Here is a 12,527-nt window from a genome sequence, read left to right as displayed (position 1 = left end):
TTTCTTTAGTAATTCATATTTTAATCAAATATCTTATATAGTTTCTTGCAGCACTTAAAATTATGGATAATACATTTTATACATCACTGATTAAGTCATATACATACATACATACATTACATAATGAAAGGCAAAAGTAATACTCTCTTCATATTGTCTGCAAGCCACACTTGAAACTCTGTGTGCCCAAATGAAACCTTTCCATGTGTGAGTGACTAATTTTAAGAAAACAGGGAAAGAAAAATAAAAATCTCTGTAATATTAAGAAGAGTAAGGATGATTGTGGAAAAAAATAGAGCAAAAATGAGAGAGAGAGAGAGAGAGAGAGAGAGAGAGAGAGAGAGAGAGAGAGAGAGAGAGAGAGAGAGAGAGAGAGAGAGAGAGAGAGAGAGAGAGAGAGAGAGAGAGAGAGTTAAAAAAAAAAGTAAGCTACTCTTAGAGTACTAGAAAAACATCCACCAAAGCATGAAAGTGAGACAAACCCCAATGACGGTGCCCAGAATGAGGGAATCACGCCTCTTACGGATATTGATCTTGGTCATCAGAGAGTTAAACATTGGGAACCGATTAGAAAGATCATTAACCTTTGTTTGTATCATCTTGAATGTCTGCCGCTGTGTCTTCAAGTGGTCCCGGGTATCCATAGCAATGGTGATCTGTTCATCAACCAGTCCCTCAGAGTTGGCTAGGTGTTCACTCTCTTTCAGGTAAAGGTCACGGCGGGAGAGACCAGCCAGACTCTTGCCTCCATTGCGCCCAGTCCCCAACAGCTGCTCCCGTTCTCTCCGGGATTTGATAGTGTTGTTGGTTCGCTGGAACTCATGTGTGTAGTCCTGTGGATGGATGAGACTTTACATATATTTCAGCCTTTAGATTCTGACACTTACATATCTTCCGAATTGTAAAATGAAATTTGGAATCTTTTTGAAGTTACATATAAATGTGATCATACTCATGATTTATTAGTTTGAAGGATTAAGGTGGTCACCCTTCTTGGAAACATGGTGAATGTAGACACACTTCCAGGCATAATGATAGGTGAATAAAAGAAGTTTAACCAGGCAAGATGCAGACACCAAATCACACTTTTTGAGAATAAGAGAAGCTCACCAAGACTATAAGCCTTCTCAAAATCAAAGCCAGAGAAAACATCATTATGACATAGTCTGACATGTTGTAGGATAAATTTGACATGGTTACAGACAAAAACAGAAAGAGGATGAGTTTCAGGAGATGGATGGCTAATGTAACATTTTACAGCCACTTCCCTATCAAGGGCACCTTTGAGAATAAGCTCAGTTGAATCAAGGTTTAGGAGTTTTAAGGCTTATAGAAAGTGTATGGAATATGTTTTTTCATGCTAGTGACAATCATCTCTATCAAGCACTCAGCACAAAAAGATGGATGTCTTCATCAAACTGACAGTCATTTCAGCAAAAAATCATAATAGTACCTCTTTAGGTGCTCCCACTCAACAGAGATGTAATTAATGTAAATAAACATATGCCTCATCCCAACCATACACTCACACACACACACACACACACACACACACACACACACACACACACACACACACACACACACACACACACACACACACACACACACACAAATCATCTAGTAAATTCATCACAATACAAACTCACCCTACATAAAATCACCTCACACTAATTTGCCCTTATTACAAATTTATCCCCTATACACATTAGCGCAACACTGGAAATCTTTCAAAAATAATAAAAAAAAAATCTGATGTAAACTGCTATTTATCAGTAAGCATCAATAATTGCTGGTAAAACATATGTATGAGTGTTCCTAATATATATATTTTTTTCCAAGAGAAAATGCTTGCTAAACCATTTATAATACTAAAAGATTCTTCCATTATTCTTGCTTTGCTAGAGGTTAAACGTGAATTCACTTCATTGTGACTGCTGTTCTGTTCCAGCCTAGAGATGAAGTTACAATAAATATCACTGAGAAGAATATCCAGAGCAATCCATCACAGTTCTGTAAAACTAGGATTGATACATTCATCTGGACATCTGGCAAAATCACCCTATGAGGTCACAATACAAACAGATGAAGTGAAATTTTTATACTCTGGGATTTTGGAAAATAAATGAACAACAAAAGTTATAAATCTCTTAATCAACTGTTTTCTTGTATAAACAGCAATTAATTTATGATAAAAAAAAACATTTTAGTACAATCAAAAACCAAGTAACATGATGTAATATCTTAAATTTTCAAGTTTTCTGCATCGTTATCTGTAACAAAGATGATTTCATACAAGAACTGGTTTTGCATGAGTAAGAATGTCAAGTTCACATGGCAGTGACTTGAACAGAGTCACTTCACACCTGCAGGATGTCACGGTGCCGCTGTAAGGTATGAATGGTAGCCACTGAGGAGCCATGGGGACAGTTGTTCATCCTCTCATTGATGTCTGTGAGTGCTGTCAACAGCTGCTCCAGCTCGACAGAAATGGTCTCATACCTGGAACATGCATACGAGTATTTTAAATAACCTATTAATAATATCTTTGCTCATAAATATCACTCAAGATAAACTAAATAAAAATGTACAACAGAAGCTGATTAGCATTTTCTAAATCTTTTCTTGACTGCAATTCTCTATTTATGTTAGGTGTATGCTGGTCTATGGTTCATCTGATACCACACATTGACTTAAAAGATCAGTTTCTCTAGTGAAGATATAAAGATGAGCGAGTCATGCAAAGCTAACCTCCTAATTAAGGACTTGACCCTCTGGACCTCTCTAAATGTTTACAATTCAACAGTATGCTTGCCTGAAGAGGATCTACACACTAAAACATGCAAGGATTACCTGGTCGTCGCTGTTTCCCGAAAATTTACCAGAACAGGAAAGGTGAGTGGGTGATTACATAACCCTACATGAGTGAAAGCGGGCTAAGAATGAGGCGAGGATGGAATGGTGAAGTGGAGGCGATGGGGTCAGGGCAGTGATGTGTGTCCCTGGAAGGCATGGGGAGGGCAGGGCGGGCTCACATTTGGTCCCCCGAGAGTAAGGAGACACTCTCGGGATTTGTGTTGATGGCTGCACTGCTGCTCCCATAACTGGCTGCTATCTTGCTGAACGACACCAACTTCACGTCAATCTCACTTTCTAACTGCCTTGCTCGCTTCCGTAAATCCTCAAAGGACATTTTAACTTCAACTTCCTCGGATGTTGACATTTGCACTCCATACGTACGTGCGTCGTTCTGGTGACTTTCCATACCGGTTTTTCTATATTCAAAATTCATCCTGATACATTTGTGTGTATTATAATACATATTTTGTCAAAATATTTTTTAACTTGCCCATCTTAAATATATTCTTTCAAAAGCTAAATTTTTTTTATCCAATACATAAACTTGATATAGAGTACATAACATTACACGTCTGAGTAATGACCATTATTATAAATGTATTTGTTAAATTTCAAAAGATTGCAGTAAAATAGTAACCAAATTAACAAAACTTATATAAATTGGCATAATATTGTGTAAATGTTATTTAAGAATAGTTATTTCCACCCGCCCCTAGGAGTGCATCCTTCGGCGGGGTCACGTACCCAAAGTCACTGCGTCCCGCCGGTGCGTACAACCGTACACGTCAATAGAAAGGAGGGCTGTGGATAATACACGCTTGACTCAAGGAAGAATCATGTTCAGATTTCTGTATACGCATCCACGGAAGGCACACACTGAGTCATCATCATCATTCCTGCTCACCCCTCTAATAAGTGACTCAGTTATCAGTTAAAATTAACACACACACACACATACACGAATAATAATAATAATAATAGTAATAATAATAATAATAATAATAATAATAATAATAATAATAATAATAATAATAGACTGGTAAAACAAATAAATAAGTGAATACACACACACACACACACACACACACACACACACACACACACACACACATATATATATATATATATATATATATATATATATATATATATATATATATATATATATATATATATATATATATATATATATATATATATATATATATATATATATATTATCTCAGCCATCTATAAAAAAGTAAGATATATGCAAAAGCGCTATCAATATTTTCCGAAAATACGTCCACAAAATAAATAAATAAATAAATAAATTTATTTTCACTGCCATATCCCTTGAAGTCGACAACCTTGTGCTACGACATTGCCCTCAGCTCTTCTGCGACGCTTGGAATACAATCAGTACGCTGAAACCATACGAATCAACCATTAAAAGTGATTCGTGCTGTATCCCTCCACTGCAAGAAGTGGAAATTTGAGAGGAAGAAATCCTAGGGAACCAAACCCATTAAGAAGGGGTGTTAGAACTGCCTATCATTTTCTTGCTGCTGAAAACTATTTTAAATGCAGTGTACGTGAACTTCCTTTGGTAGCTACGTATATGCAGACGTGGTCACAATGAGGCTGCGCACCTTCAATATTAATTAATTAATTAATTAATTTTTATTTTATTGATTTTTGTCCTTGTCATCCTTGACCAGACACACACACTCTCTCTCTCTCTCTCTCTCTCTCTAAAAAAAAAAAAAAAAAAAAGCGGGCACGAACTCGACAGAAGTCTTTAGTGGTAATTCCACGATCCTGCACTTTTTTTTTTTTTGACATTTGGTGATTATAGTACTCGAAAAAGATTATCCACCAGGCTTCTAATCATCCTTCAGTGATGCTTCGGGTTCTTATGAAACGTGTCTGGCACTGAAAATGACTCACACGACCCAGTTTCATTGCATAATTTCGATGGTCTCTGTTGCTGAATTCCATAGTTTGACAATGAACAATATGATCTTTGTTCTTTGCCCAAGTTTGAGGTCCAATGTGACATCAAAGAAAGCACATAAATATGACGAAAAAAAAAAAGATAAATGTGTAAATGAATGGAAAAGGGGAAGATGATTAAAGAATTCCTTAAGCTAGATACCTAAAACCATAAAACTCTGATAGGTTTACAGGAGAGAGAGAGAGAGAGAGAGAGAGAGAGAGAGAGAGAGAGAGAGAGAGAGAGAGAGAGAGAGAGAGAGAGAGAGAGAGAGAGAGAGAGAGATTAATTCTTCTCCCACCAATAAGTTGCTGTGAATCAGATGATACTTGCAACCAGTTAGTCTATGAGGTCTCTGCATCACAAGAGCTCCTTAACTACTACCTGGATAAATTTCTGACCGCGTTAAGAGCTGGTATGGAGGACTCTTACTGGAAGTTCTCTGCCACTGTACTTCTTCCATGTCTTTAAGGGTAACAAAAAAAGGGCAGAATGCAGTGGTTGGGATTCCATCCTCTTTATTTTATTTCACTTCACTACCAAATGCTACACGAATACCTGTTAAGGAAGATGACAATCTAGTATTTAAATTAAATTAGTGAAAACATTGTCATGTGTAAAAACCGGATCTGTCCCAGGAAATATTGTATACAGGATTGGTTTTCATGGTAGATAATTCAACAAATGCAAGGAGTCCAAATGGTAAATGGGCAAATAAATGGAATTAAAAGTAAAAGATTATGAAAAGTGTGTACAGTGTATCAGTGATAAAAAATTACGTTTGGCTATATGCAGTACGTATGGTGTGTGGTGAATGGGGGGCACAAGAGATGCAGTGCAGAGCTGTCTAGATAGCCTAATTAATCATATCTGCAGTATATCCTGTAAATTTATCATCTTGGGAGATAAGATAGGTGCAGGGTGCAGAAAAGTTAGCTCTACTTTGTAACAAGTCAAAGACAGATTGAAGGTAGACCGTGCATCTTGAGTGAGAATTGCAATGCACGGTAGAAAAATATGCCAGTGCAATAAAGTGCACATGCAGTGGTACTAGAAGATATGTCTAAATAAGTGAGGGATTAAGGAGGAAGCTTCTGATTCAAAACATCAGTGAAATAATGACAATGAGCAGACTGTGTTGATTTAACCATAAAGAATGGAGTATGATTTAATCAAGTTAAATATTTTGAAGATAAACCAACAATGGAAATTGACAGAGTAGTAGTACTTAACTGTATGGTTTGGCAAGCTTCAGTTAAGTAACAAAGGCTAATGCATGTGAACATGGACTCTGCATTTAAAACAATGAATAATGATTATCTGAAAAGTGCCTGTGTATTGAAGACAGCACACAGAGATAAATGATATATATATATATATATATATATATATATATATATATATATATATATATATATATATATATATATATATATATATATATATATATATATATATATATATATATATAGATCCAACACCTCATGGAAAAATGGAAGAGTTGTGAGTCAGCTTGGTCCCTTTATCCCTGAAAATAATAGGTAGCTGGATAGTATGGGTGTCAGAGGATCATTGGATAACATCATACTTGTGTGCATGAAAAATTCTTGCCTTATATTGAATATAATGCATAAGAAATACTCTAAGTATGAAGTGTACTCCCTATTACTTTTCTTTTATATATATATATATATATATATATATATATATATATATATATATATATATATATATATATATATATATATATATATATATATATATGCATAGCCAGCATCATGCATAGTTTTTGGCCTTGTTTTGATGCTTGGCTAAACAATGACCAGTTCTTTTCATCCCAATAAGTGTTACCCAAAAAATAATAATAAAAAAAAAATTATATATATATATATATATATATATATATATATATATATATATATATATATATATATATATATATATATATATATATATAAAATGACAGGCATCAAAAGTGATACTGATACCAACACAGAACACCCATCAGTGGAGTGGAATGGACGGAGTATGCCACCACCTTAAACAGCCAAACACACTAGCCTGTGGCTCTGCATCCACCAAATTGAGATATTATTGATTATTATATCACCAGCTTAAACAGCCAAACACACTAGCCTGTTGCTCTCCATCCACCAAATTGAGATATTGATTATTTTTGTTTTTACTTAGAGAAGAATTATGAAAATGACATTTTTGTATTTTTTTTTTTCATGAACATGGTATAAGTGGGATGAAGAGATTCTCTTTCTCTACCCCTTTAATACCTGATATATTCTTGTCAACTTAGCTGTCAAGGTTGAAAATGGACAAGAAAAAAGTAAAGATATGAAACATCTCTCTAAAATAGGAAGACAGAATTCAACAATATTTTACAAGTCAAGAATAAGGATTACAATATGCAAGAAGTGTAAGGATGGGAGTGTAGAAATTTTTTTGGTGGTAATCCTCTTTAGATTCCATGAATGTATAAAATAAAAACTTTTAAATAATCATTCTAAATTTGCTTTAAAAATGAAATCAGCTGGCTTGAAACCAGTTGATAACCTTACCACAGTATTGTTATCTGATCAGCAACAAACTATCATCTGTACTTATCGATGAGAAAAATGAAATAAATGTAATTAAGTCAGCAGGTTCCCAACTATGAGAGAGAGAGAGAGAGAGAGAGAGAGAGAGAGAGAGGAGAGAGAGAGAGAGAGAGAGAGAGAGAGAGAGAGAGAGAGAGAGAGAGAGAGAGAGAGAGAGAGAGAGAGAGAATCATAGGAAGTGTCAGCAATCTCTACTCCTATAACCAGCCTTAAATTATACATGCTAAATAAATAAAGCTATCCGTTTCATAGTTGAACATAAACCTCATTTTTAGTGTGAAAATAAAAAAGGAAGCACTCATCTAATTTCCGTGTAGCTGAGCAGAAGTGTGGTATAAAATAAATAAACAATCCCTGTTGGTAGGAGTCTGCAACATGTGGGGAGAAAAATCATACATAAGTTCATTCATCAGATTTTACTTTTAGATATTGATCAGTCATTTTTCCATCTTTGCCATCACACAGACATTATCCTATAACGTAAAATTACCTTCTTATCAAACCTAAGAGGGTGAGGCAAGAGCGACACTGACTTCCTACCAAAGAAGAGGCTGCCCTCAGCGAGCTACCTCAAGGACCCAGACTCTAGTCTGACTCTGAAGCCACTGAGGACCGCTCCTGACGTTTCATGGAGAGCAGTGCCTTCTCTCTTAACTTGCGCTCCAGCTCCTCCCCACCGACGCTTTCCTCTGACTCACTTTCAGACTCCTGGTGAGGGAGGTGGGGAGAGGTTTTTATAAACTTTTCTAGAGTATGTGGTTGGAACATAGAAATAAACTGATATCCAATATCTAGATAAGCTGCTGAGAGCTTAAGAAGCTGAGATTAAGCCTCAGCTTGCTAGCAAGGGAAATGAACAGTAAGAATAATTAAATACAAGACCAACAACTGAAAGAATTAATTACATCAAATGCATTAAAATGTTATCAGTAGTGATCAAAATCATGTTCTTAAATGACAGGGAATATTCTCAGAAATGGGTGAGGAGTGTGCTCATTTATATAATGGGAATTCAATGAATAAAATAAAATAAATATATATATATATATAAAACTAATTTTATTTTTAGAAGATATTCATGGTATACCACAAATATAACAGGACTTCTCTGTATATTCAAAACTATGGGTTGTCACCACCCAAGACAATGTATATTCAAGTATGCATGTTCATCATCACAAGGATCTGTTTCAGACACCATTGCAAGTTAGAAAAAATATTTTGTAAGTGACAAAATACTGAATACAAGAACTAATGGCACTCAAACCACCACTCTGGTCACCAAGCCAAATGAAGATCTGCTTTACAAATATATATATATAATTGTTTCTCAGGAAATAGACAATGTTATACTGCAATTAATTTTTGTGATCCTATTTAATTTCTTCATTGATTGCAAAACATACCTATAAATATCTGCACCAGTACACAACCAATCACTTACAACATAAACATATATGCACATTAATTACTGTAAAGAAAGGCAAAGCAGTAGCATATACATGCATGCAATAGGACTGACTGACTTGTACAGAAAACATCATGCAAGTCACACCAATTTGTAAAAAGTAACTAAAGTAAAGAATTTATCTTGTGATCAAGAACAATGAAGTTCTTTGAACCCAGAAATATGATGGGAATATACATCAAGTCGAGGAATGAAAAACAATAAGACAATAATACTTTATTTTGTCATATAGCAACTACTTTATCTTACCTCTTCTTTACTGAGTTGAGCAAAAATATCATCCACAATTTGAAATATTTATTTAGATTGAGAGAGAGAGAGAGAGAGAGAGAGAGAGAGAGAGAGAGAGAGAGAGAGAGAGAGAGAGAGAGAGAGAGAGAGAGAGAGAGAGAGAGAGAGAGAGAGAGAGAGAGAGAGAGAGAGAGAGAGAGAGAGAGAGAAATTTCAAAACATGTGGACAAGGTAGTGTAATGATGATAACATCCAGCTCACACCTGAGAGATATGGGGTTTGGATTCCTTGCTGGATGGACAACTTGAATGTGTTCTTTAACTCTTATTCATCAAGCAGAAAAGGCATGGATTTCACATTACAGAAAGTTTGGAAGAACATTAGTCATACCCTTCTGTGTGTGTGTGTGTGTTATCAAATGCAACTAGACCAAAAATGGTGTATGCCACACCACAACAGTGGTAAACAAGTTGTTGGCACTAACAAATTAAGAGAAAAGAATTTAGAATGAATATAAATGAGAAACTGGCTTCATGAATGCCATCTGCTTATCATTCACTATCGCTCACCTCGTGCCTGTGCTTCTTGTGTTTCTTTTGTTTTTTGTGTTTCTTGTGCTTCTTCTTCTTGTCTTTTTTCTTCTTTTTCTTTTCTTCTGCCTCTGAGACCTAGAGGAGATTTACAAGATATTAGTCATGAGTCAGTGGGCATGCATAAACTTCTACAAACACAAACACACATTGTTGTTTAAATGTTGCGTGTGTTTCAAGTAATAAATTCCACAACTTTTCCTGAACAAGGAAAATGAAAACCAAGTCCTGAAGCAAAAACTGTGGAATATCAATGGATAAAAATACCATATGCTACAAAGAAAATAATGCTGTACATGAACAATTGGAGCAATGAGTTGTTGGGATATTTTGATTCATTGTATGATGGCTTGAGCCAAAACTTAAAATTTCCTTCAAGAAGCGACCATGACAGAAATATCCACTTGCTTCTGTTCATTCCTGCACATTCTGGTTTTCTTATTGACAATGTCCCCTAATTCATGTTCCATTTACCTATTTTGTCCAGGTAACCAAATCTGTGATTAAATTAAATTCAAATAAATGAGAGAGAGAGAGAGAGAGAGAGAGAGAGAGAGAGAGAGAGAGAGAGAGAGAGAGAGAGAGAGAGAGAGAGAGAGAGAGAGAGAGAGAGAGAGAGAGAGAGAGAGAGAGAATGTACTAAAGTGAGAATGCATGACTGCTGCATGTTTTCCCTAATAACTTCTTAGTCAGTCCAAGGTACTCACGTCTGAGTCTGAACTGCTATCCTTCTTCTTGTGCTTCTTCTTTTTCTTTTTCTTCTTCTTCTCCACAGGTGAAGACTCTCTGCTAGAGGAGCCATCATCCTCCTCTTCCTCTTCCTCCATTGAGCCATCTGGTGAACCTGAATCTAGTCGTCTCCTTTGCCTTGGTGATGGTGAGTCTAACAGAGAGCGCGACCTTCGTTTGGACGCCCGTCGGTCTGGTCTGGTGTCCCCGGAGTCCGAATCATCACTGGCAGAGGCATTGTGGTTGGGCTCATTCCTGTCAAGGCAGGTACTATGGCGTAATTTTCACACTCTTTCCTCTCTTTCTCTTTCATTAAGGCAGGTAGGCAGGTAGGCAGGTAGACAAGCAAAGTGCCAAACATGCAATAAAGATTGCAAAAATACACACACACACACACACACACACACACACACACACACACACACACACACACACACACACACACACACACATACACACAGAATAGAACAGCACAAGTAAATATGGAAGCTTTTTTACTTTCAAAGTAACCTCTATGCACCTGACAATTTATAACAATCCTCCACTGTCAATTAAATGAATTTCACATAAAATATAGTAGAGTAGATGAGTACAGCATTACCTTATAGGGATTTTCACATCATTAAGTAATGCTGGACAAATGGTTTGCTAATGCAATGGTAAATTTTGTGCAAAAATGGTCAAATACTGGTGTGGCAATGTGGAATACCCTGAAGTGGGAGAGCTATGTGGTTCTAAAGAGATCCTTCCCTTGCTGCTCTTCAACAGGATTTAGCTATCCTTTGGTGATAGGATAGAACATGCAACACTAGTATCAGTGCCAGCAAGAGAAAATCTCAATCAGCGTCTAACAATATTATGAGGATAAATTGTGTGGAAGATGCAGGTAGAGATGGTAGGTAAAAAAAAGGCAGTTTCAGCTACCAAGCTGAAACCACCTCCTGATGGTGCTGTGTGATAAACCCAGCCATACACAACTATTCTACAGGCTACTGGTGTAAATAAAGTTGAGTCATATCTTCATTAGAAACTGAATTACTTCCTCCTACCACTTCAATTTATTTTGCTCTGGACTCTAAATCAAAACCCTCCACTTTCCTCTTTGCTAATACCTTCATCAGCAAACCTATCCTTACTACAAAACAATAGACATCTACAAAATGGGAAGCAAGAATGATGACCAGATCCAACAAAGTTCTTTTTGCTTTTAACTAACGAACATGGACACAGTAATTTTTCTTTGTGATTGTTCTACACTAAGTGCCCACTCTCAGAGTTTAGCACCATAGCCATATGATCACAATCCAACATCTTACTATCTTTACTATGTGAGCAGCTGATCAATATAAATACAATTCAGTATGATGATTGAAAAAGCAAAATTCTCACAAATGCCTTTTTTTAATAGCACCATTTTACCACACTATTTTGCACTTTCCAAACTTTTGTGGAAATATTTGCAAAACAGGAGTTTTAAGCATAAACTTGCAACTCCCACTATACAAACACACGTATCTCTCTCTCTCTCTCACTCTCTCTCTCTTGTACACACACACACACAACTAACAGATGATACCACTAATAATTTAGAGAGAGAGAGAGAGAGAGAGAGAGAGAGAGAGAGAGAGAGAGAGAGAGAGAGAGAGAGAGAGAGAGAGAGAGAGAGAGAGAGAGAGAGAGAGAGAGAGAAAAAATAATAATAAAAATATAAATAAATAAATAAATAAATAAAATAACTAAATAATGGAAAAATAAGAATTTGTACCTCCACCTTTATGAAGTGGACCTACAAATATCCTACACATAATTGAAGCATTAACTACAGCTGAGCATTAAGTATTTGGAAGAGTGAAAAAAAATGTACTTAGTCTTCAGGTCAAAGAAAACTTCTAAAACTTTAACAAAATGGAGAGGAAAAAGCAAAGATGAACTGTTTGTGAATATGTTTGGTTTGAATGTATAACTCACTTTCTGGTCAGCTTGTACTGGACCTCTTTGATAGTGTCTGCCGAGTAGTTGGCAAGCTGCATGAGACGGCTGGCATTATTAATGTTGTGTTTCTTTGT

General features: G+C 36.0%; 2 protein-coding genes across 14 annotated transcripts in view; both read right to left on the bottom strand.

Annotated features, from left to right (window-relative positions):
• Positions 1-3,275, bottom strand: LOC135104240 (Golgi SNAP receptor complex member 1-like). Its single transcript, XM_064011410.1, has 3 exons — positions 3,036-3,275; positions 2,367-2,502; positions 1-833 (listed from the first exon to the last, which is right to left on the bottom strand). The coding sequence occupies exons 1-3, from the start codon at positions 3,263-3,265 to the stop codon at positions 444-446; spliced, it is 756 nt and encodes a 251-aa protein (XP_063867480.1). The 5' UTR covers positions 3,266-3,275; the 3' UTR covers positions 1-443.
• Positions 3,276-7,844: 4,569 nt separating this feature from the next.
• Positions 7,845-12,527, bottom strand: part of LOC135104236 (serine/arginine repetitive matrix protein 1-like) — an 18,996-nt gene continuing 14,313 nt past the window's right edge. For 8 of the 13 annotated variants that reach the window (XM_064011392.1, XM_064011394.1, XM_064011393.1 and 5 more), the window contains 4 exons: positions 12,430-12,527; positions 10,440-10,716; positions 9,712-9,810; positions 7,845-8,151 (listed from right to left, as the gene is read on the bottom strand). The exon at positions 12,430-12,527 is cut by the window's right edge and continues 103 nt beyond it. In XM_064011392.1, the coding sequence (XP_063867462.1) occupies positions 8,029-8,151; positions 9,712-9,810; positions 10,440-10,716; positions 12,430-12,527 (597 nt within the window). In that variant the 3' untranslated portion in view covers positions 7,845-8,028. The remainder of the gene's footprint in view (positions 8,152-9,711; positions 9,811-10,439; positions 10,717-12,429) is intronic. The other 5 variants (XM_064011396.1, XM_064011398.1, XM_064011397.1 and 2 more) reach the window with 1 other exon arrangement.

The sequence above is a fragment of the Scylla paramamosain genome, chromosome 10, assembly GCF_035594125.1.
Source record: "Scylla paramamosain isolate STU-SP2022 chromosome 10, ASM3559412v1, whole genome shotgun sequence".
Classification (NCBI taxonomy): Eukaryota; Metazoa; Arthropoda; class Malacostraca; order Decapoda; family Portunidae; genus Scylla; species Scylla paramamosain.
This window is presented reverse-complemented; position numbering and strand designations above follow the sequence as displayed.

Bases quoted from the DNA above. Each gene is read 5' to 3' on its own strand.
- LOC135104240 (XM_064011410.1), bottom strand. From the start codon at position 3,265: ATGGAAAGTCACCAGAACGACGCACGTACGTATGGAGTGCAAATGTCA. The intron at 2,503-3,035 runs GTGAGCCCGCCC...TGCATGTTCCAG, and splicing joins TTACTCTCGGGGGACCAAAT to GTATGAGACCATTTCTGTCG. The intron at 834-2,366 runs GTGTGAAGTGAC...ATCCATCCACAG, and splicing joins GGCACCGTGACATCCTGCAG to GACTACACACATGAGTTCCA.